Source organism: Oncorhynchus gorbuscha, unplaced genomic scaffold (assembly GCF_021184085.1).
Source record: "Oncorhynchus gorbuscha isolate QuinsamMale2020 ecotype Even-year unplaced genomic scaffold, OgorEven_v1.0 Un_scaffold_7447, whole genome shotgun sequence".
Classification (NCBI taxonomy): Eukaryota; Metazoa; Chordata; class Actinopteri; order Salmoniformes; family Salmonidae; genus Oncorhynchus; species Oncorhynchus gorbuscha.
In genome coordinates this window covers 1-7,643 of record NW_025750829.1, presented here as the reverse complement: position 1 = coordinate 7,643, position 7,643 = coordinate 1, and the positions used below count along the sequence as shown (strand labels likewise).

General features: G+C 46.1%; 1 protein-coding gene across 1 annotated transcript; it reads right to left on the bottom strand.

Annotated features, from left to right (window-relative positions):
- Positions 1-851: 851 nt before the first annotated feature.
- On the bottom strand, positions 852-6,497 carry LOC124029726 (inaD-like protein; the record flags this gene model as incomplete). Its single annotated transcript, XM_046341335.1, has 5 exons — positions 6,476-6,497; positions 6,230-6,314; positions 4,611-4,855; positions 1,437-1,528; positions 852-1,191 (listed from the first exon to the last, which is right to left on the bottom strand). Coding segments are annotated over exons 3-5 (672 nt in total), but the record flags the coding sequence as incomplete, so codon positions are not given.
- Between the last annotated feature and the right edge of the window lie 1,146 nt (positions 6,498-7,643).

Below are 7,643 nucleotides of genomic sequence, written 5' to 3'. Positions count from 1 at the left end.
TGTTCTACAGTACATCATCAGACCAGTTGGTATGTTACCCCAGTAGAGGGTGTTCTACAGTACATCATCAGACCAGTTGGTATGTTACTCCAGTAGAGGGTGTTCTACAGTACATCATCAGACCAGTTGGTATTTTATCCCAGTAGAGGGTGTTCTACAGTACATCATCAGACCAGTTGGTATTTTACCCCAGTAGAGGGTGTTCTACAGTACATCATCAGACCAGTTGGTATGTTACCCCAGTAGAGGGTGTTCTACAGTACATCATCAGACCAGTTGGTATGTTAGAGGGTGTTCTACAGTACATCATCAGACCAGTTGGTATGTTAGAGGGTGTTCTACAGTACATCATCAGACCAGTTGGTATGTTACCCCAGTAGAGGGTGTTCTACAGTACATCATCAGACCAGTTGGTATTTTACCCCAGTAGAGGGTGTTCTACAGTACATCATCAGACCAGTTGGTATGTTACCCCAGTAGAGGGTGTTCTACAGTACATCATCAGACCAGTTGGTATGTTACCCCAGTAGAGGGTGTTCTACAGTACCTCATCCCGATGATGAGGCCGAGTTATGTGTCCTTTACGCACACTATCATGCTCTCTCTCTCTCTCTCTCTCTCTCTCTCTCTCTCTCTCTCTCTCTCTCTCTCTCTCTCTCTCTCTCTCTCTCTCTCTCTCTCTCGCTCTCTCTCTCTCTTTCTCTCTCCCATCTCTCTCTCTCTCTCTCTCTCTCTCTCTCTCTCTCTCTCTCTCTCTCTCTCTTTCTCTCTCCCATCTCTCTCTCTCTCTCTCTCTCTCTCTCTCTCTCTCTCTCTCTCTCTCTCTCACTCCCTCTCCCTGTCTCTCTTACCAGTAGCGTGTCACACCCCCCCACGATGCTGAGTCCCAGGCCCAAGTGTCCTTTACAGATCTCTATGGTGCTGTCAACGCCGGGTATTATGGGACAGCTCAGGAGGTCAGGGGTCAGAGAGGAGCCCGTTGGCCAATCAGATCGCCCGCTGGAGGAGGAGGAGGAGGCGTTCCTGGCGGTGCCGACTGAGGAGTGGGGAGGAATGGGGGGATGGGAGGAAGAGACGTGGATGGAGGGATGGAGGGAGGAAGAGGAGAGAGAGATGGAGGGGTGGAGGAAGGAAGAGGAGGAGTCCCCACCCATGGGTCCTTGAGTCATCTGCGCCAGAGCCACTTTATTCCTGATCAAAACAATAACACCTCTGTCAGACATCACAGTCGCCATCTTGGAAATATAATCTAGTAATTGGTGGTCACAGTTGATTAATTGGTCACCGTATTGACAACGAATAAATCCAAAATAGTTACTATATTTTTTGATTTTATTTGATATAAACTCTTCTACACGAAACGTCAACAAAAAGGGGGCATCTCAACAGTATTGTCGTGTCGTGTCCCATTTACTGTGTGTGGTTCTATACTGTACCTGGTGAGGAGAATCTGGACTTTAGAAGGAGCCCTGTTGAGGATGGCTGTAGCGTTCTGGTGACTACGACCATACAGGATCTGACCGTTGATCTACAACCAGGACATAATATATAATACTACACATTACTACTATACTGATGGTACTGTATGTTAGTGGACATAATATATAATACTACACATTACTACTATACTGATGGTACTGTATGTTAGGGGACATAATATATAATACTATACATTACTACTATACTGATGGTACTGTATGTTAGGGGACATAATATATAATACTACACATTACTACTATACTGATGGTACTGTATGTTAGGGGACATAATATATAATACTACACATTACTACTATATCTGATGGTACTGTATGTTCGGGGACATAATATATAATACTATACATTACTACTATACTGATGGTACTGTATGTTAGGGGCTGTGGTCCTCTACAACAGTGTTGAGGAATGGCTGTAGCGATCTGGTGACTATGACCATACAGGATCGACACATCGCGGAGTGCCTGGACACAGCCCTTAGCCGTGGTAGATTGGCCATATACCACAAACCCCCTGAGGTGCCTTATTGCTATTATAAACATCCTAAATATATGGGGGGTTGGTGGGATTTAATCATAGAGGTGGATAGAGGGTCCTTCTTTGTTTGTAAGTCGCTCTGGATAAGAGCGTCTGCTAAATGACTTAAATGTAATGTAATGTATCTATCCATCATAGAGGTGGATAGAGGGTCCTTCTTTGTATCTATCCATCATAGAGGTGGATAGAGGGTCCTTCTTTGTATCTATCCATCATAGAGGTGGATAGAGGGTCCTTCTTTGTATCTATCCATCATAGAGGTGGATAGAGGGTCCTTCTTTGTATCTAGCCATCATAGAGGTGGATAGAGGGTCCTTCATTGTATCTAGCCATCATAGAGGTGGATAGAGGGTCCTTTGTATCTAGCCATCATAGAGGTGGATAGAGGGTCCTTCTTTGTATCTATCCATCATAGAGGTGGATAGAGGGTCCTTTGTATCTGGCCATCATAGAGGTGGATAGAGGGTCCTTTATATCTGGCCATCATAGAGGTGGATAGAGGGTCCTTCTTTGTATCTATCCATCATAGAGGTGGATAGAGGGTCCTTTGTATCTAGCCATCATAGAGGTGGATAGAGGGTCCTTCTTTGTATCTATCCATCATAGAGGTGGATAGAGGGTCCTTTGTATCTAGCCATCATAGAGGTGGATAGAGGGTCCTTCATTGTATCTAGCCATAATAGAGGTGGATAGAGGGTCCTTCTTTGTATCTAGCCATCATAGAGGTGGATAGAGGGTCCTTTGTATCTTGCCATCATAGAGGTGGATAGAGGGTCCTTCATTGTATCTAGCCATCATAGAGGTGGATAGAGGGTCCTTTGTATCTAGCCATCATAGAGGTGGATAGAGGGTTCTTCTTTGTATCTAGCCATCATAGAGGTGGATAGAGGGTCCTTTGTATCTGGCCATCATAGAGGTGGATAGAGGGTCCTTTGTATCTAGCCATAATAGAGGTGGATAGAGGGTCCTTTGTATCTAGCCATCATAGAGGTGGATAGAGGGTCCTTTGTATCTAGCCATCATAGAGGTGGATAGAGGGTCCTTTGTATCTAGCCATCATAGAGGTGGATAGAGGGTCCTTTGTATCTAGCCATCATAGAGGTGGATAGAGGGTCCTTCATTGTATCTAGCCATCATAGAGGTGGATAGAGGGTCCTTCATTGTATCTAGCCATCATAGAGGTGGATAGAGGGTCCTTCTTTGTATCTAGCCATCATAGAGGTGGATAGAGGGTCCTTCTTTGTATCTAGCCATCATAGAGGTGGATAGAGGGTCCTTCTTTGTATCTAGCCATCATAGAGGTGGATAGAGGGTCCTTCATTGTATCTAGCCATCATAGAGGTGGATAGAGGGTCCTTCTTTGTATCTAGCCATCATAGAGGTGGATAGAGGGTCCTTCATTGTATCTAGCCATCATAGAGGTGGATAGAGGGTCCTTCATTGTATCTGGCCATCATAGAGGTGGATAGAGGGTCCTTTGTATCTGGCCATAATAGAGGTGGATAGAGGGTCCTTCATTGTATCTAGCCATCATAGAGGTGGATAGAGGGTCCTTTGTATCTGGCCATAATAGAGGTGGATAGAGGGTCCTTCATTGTATCGAGCCATAATAGAGGTGGATAGAGGGTCCTTCATTGTATCTAGCCATCATAGAGGTGGATAGAGGGTCCTTTGTATCTGGCCATCATAGAGGTGGATAGAGGGTCCTTCATTGTATCTAGCCATCATAGAGGTGGATAGAGGGTCCTTTGTATCTGGCCATCATAGAGGTGGATAGAGGGTCCTTTGTATCTAGCCATCATAGAGGTGGATAGAGGGTCCTTTGTATCTAGCCATCATAGAGGTGGATAGAGGGTCCTTTGTATCTAGCCATCATAGAGGTGGATAGAGGGTCCTTTGTATCTAGCCATCATAGAGGTGGATAGAGGGTCCTTTATATCTAGCCATCATAGAGGTGGATAGAGGGTCCTTTATATCTAGCCATCATAGAGGTGGATAGAGGGTCCTTCATTGTATCTAGCCATCATAGAGGTGGATAGAGGGTCCTTCATTGTATCTAGCCATCATAGAGGTGGATAGAGGGTCCTTCTTTGTATCTATCCATCATAGAGGTGGATAGAGGGTCCTTCTTTGTATCTGGCCATCATAGAGGTGGATAGAGGGTCCTTCTTTGTATCTATCCATCATAGAGGTGGATAGAGGGTCCTTCATTGTATCTATCCATCATAGAGGTGGATAGAGGGTCCTTCTTTGTATCTGGCCATCATAGAGGTGGATAGAGGGTCCTTCATTGTATCTGGCCATAATAGAGGTGGATAGAGGGTCCTTCATTGTATCTGGCCATCATAGAGGTGGATAGAGGGTCCTTCATTGTATCTAGCCATCATAGAGGTGGATAGAGGGTCCGTCATTGTATCTGTGCCATCCTGTATTCTGTGACAGCATGGGCAGCTCCATTCACCGCTGTCTGCATTGAAACTTCTACGAGTCATTAAAACAAACTGAAAGAGGGGTAGTATACTGCCACCTGCAGTGTGGTGTCTCTTTCTCTAATCTCTCTCACACACACTGACTCACCTCCAGTAGCTCATCTCCCGCCCGTATCCGTCCGTCTCGCCCCGCCGCCCCCTGGGGGTCGACCCCGGCCACGTAGACACCGAGGTGGGTTCTGGAACCATCCCTGTCCTCCGTCAGGCTGAGACCCAGACCAGGAACCAGACCCTGTCCCGGGGCCTCGGTGCTCGTGACTCCACGGGGACTCTTCTCCAGTTCTATCATATGGAGCTCACCTGGAAGACCTCCATACCTGGACATCATCCTCTCTGGGGGGGGGGACGACGACGACAGAGAGGAAGCAGTAGAGAAAGAGAGAGAGAATGAAACACAAATGGATTGAAGTAGGAAATGAAGGCCGTGTTCACCTTCAGAGTCAACTGGTTATTCTGGTTCAATCCTCCTGTCAGTGTCTAGGAGACTAGTGGTTATTCTGGTTCAATCCTCCTGTCAGTGTCTAGGAGACTAGTGGTTATTCTGGTTCAATCCCCTCCTGTCAGTGTCTAGGAGACTAGTGGTTATTCTGGTTCAATCCCCTCCTGTCAGTGGTTATTCTGGTTCAATCCCCTCCTGTCAGTGTCTAGGAGACTAGTGGTTATTCTGGTTCAATCTCCTCCTGTCAGTGGTTATTCTGGTTCAATCCCCTCCTGTCAGTGTCTAGGAGACTAGTGGTTATTCTGGTTCAATCCCCTCCTGTCAGTGTCTAGGAGACTAGTGGTTATTCTGGTTCAATCCCCTCCTGTCAGTGGTTATTCTGGTTCAATCCCCTCCTGTCAGTGTCTAGGAGACTAGTGGTTATTCTGGTTCAATCCCCTCCTGTCAGTGTCTAGGAGACTAGTGGTTATTCTGGTTCAATCCCCTCCTGTCAGTGGTTATTCTGGTTCAATCCCCTCCTGTCAGTGTCTAGGAGACTAGTGGTTATTCTGGTTCAATCTCCTCCTGTCAGTGGTTATTCTGGTTCAATCCCCTCCTGTCAGTGTCTAGGAGACTAGTGGTTATTCTGGTTCAATCTCCTCCTGTCAGTGGTTATTCTGGTTCAATCCCCTCCTGTCAGTGTCTAGGAGACTAGTGGTTATTCTGGTTCAATCCCCTCCTGTCAGTGGTTATTCTGGTTCAATCCCCTCCTGTCAGTGGTTATTCTGGTTCAATCCCCTCCTGTCAGTGTCTAGGAGACTAGTGGTTATTCTGGTTCAATCCCCTCCTGTCAGTGGTTATTCTGGTTCAATCCCCTCCTGTCAGTGGTTATTCTGGTTCAATCCCCTCCTGTCAGTGGTTATTCTGGTTCAATCCCCTCCTGTCAGTGTCTAGGAGACTAGTGGTTATTCTGGCAGGCCTATAATGATGTGTGTGTGTGTGTGTGTGTGTGTGTGTGTGTGTGTGTGTGTGTGTGTGTGTGTGTGTGTGTGTGTGTGTGTGTGTGTGTGTGTGTGTGTGTGTGTGTGTGTGTGTGTGTGTGTGTGTGTGTGTGAGCGTGCGTGCGTGCGTGATGTGTGTGTGTGTGTGTGTGTGTGTGTGTGTGTGTGTGTGTGTGTGTGTGTGTGTGTGTGTGTGTGTGTGTGTGTGTGTGTGTGTGTGTGTGTGTGTGTGTGTGTGCGTGCGTGCGTGCGTGCGTGCGTGCGTGCGTGCGTGCGTGCGTAACCCACTCCAGCCGTCGTCTTCCGTGTCTCTCCGTGTGATTGGTGCAGAGACAGTTGTGGGGCTTCTCCTGACCGTCCTATTGGCTGTCGGCTGAAGACGGGGACAAAACAAACACACCCCATATAGACACACACATGTAGACAGGTCTGTATTGGTGGTAGTGAGAGGCAGTATATGGATACAGTGTATGTCTGTTTTAAAGGGTTCTGGTTAGGGGGTGGAAACACAGACTCACACACAGGTGTACAAACCTTAAAGGGAGTAGGGGTGAAGGGGTTGGCGGGGAGAGGCGAAGGAACAGACCACTGTGACTCTCTGGCATCTATATACAAGGCCACACAGGAACACACACCACATACAGACTTTATAAGGTATAGTTCTGTCTCTATGAGGAAACACATACAGAGTACAGACTTATAAGGTATAGTTCTGTCTCTATGAGGAAACACATACAGAGTACAGACTTATAAGGTATAGTTCTGTCTCTATGAGGAAACACATACAGAGTACAGACTTATAAAGGTATAGTTCTGTCTCTATGAGGAAAACACATACAGAGTACAGACTTATAAAGGTATAGTTCTGTCTCTATGAGAAACACATACAGAGTACAGACTTATAAAGGTATAGTTCTGTCTCTATGAGGAAACACAGAGTACAGACTTATAAGGTATAGTTCTGTCTCTATGAGGAAACACATGAGTACAGACTTATAAACGTATAGTTCTGTCTCTATGAGGAAAACACATGGGAATCAACAACACAGACTAGACGTGACACAACAACCTCATGACTACCAGCAACGCGTCTAAGTACAAAGAGCCGGATAGAATATGCACCTGTTTTAAATTGACAGCATCATTGATGTGCCCTCTAGCCAACTCTATGTTTTTAGTGAACAAAACATAGAGTTGCACAGCTATTCTATATTCTGACATCAAATGCTATGGTACATAGATCCACATTTACACAGAATATATATCTTATTCTAATACAACAAACAGAATGGGAAGACATGAGGAATTACAAACCCTGTTGTTCGGTGAGCCTATTGTGATGCTGAGGCTTGTCTCTCATGGTTGGAAACTGGGAGGCGACTGCCGGGAAGAAGATATGAGAGAGAGAGAGAGAGAGAGAGAGAGAGAGAGAGAGAGAGAGAGAGAGAGAGAGAGAGAGAGGTTAGGAGTTTGGGGTGGAGGTATGTGTCCTCTGGAGACAGAGGAGAGGGGTTACATGGTAGGGACTTATGTGTGTACATGGTATCAGAGGACTGTATGTGTACATGGTATCAGAAGGACTGTATGTGTGGTACATGTATGTATCAGAGGACTGTATGTGTGCACATGGTATCAGAGGACTGTATGTGTGCACATGGTATCATGGTACATGGTATCAGAGGACTGTATGTGTGCACATGGT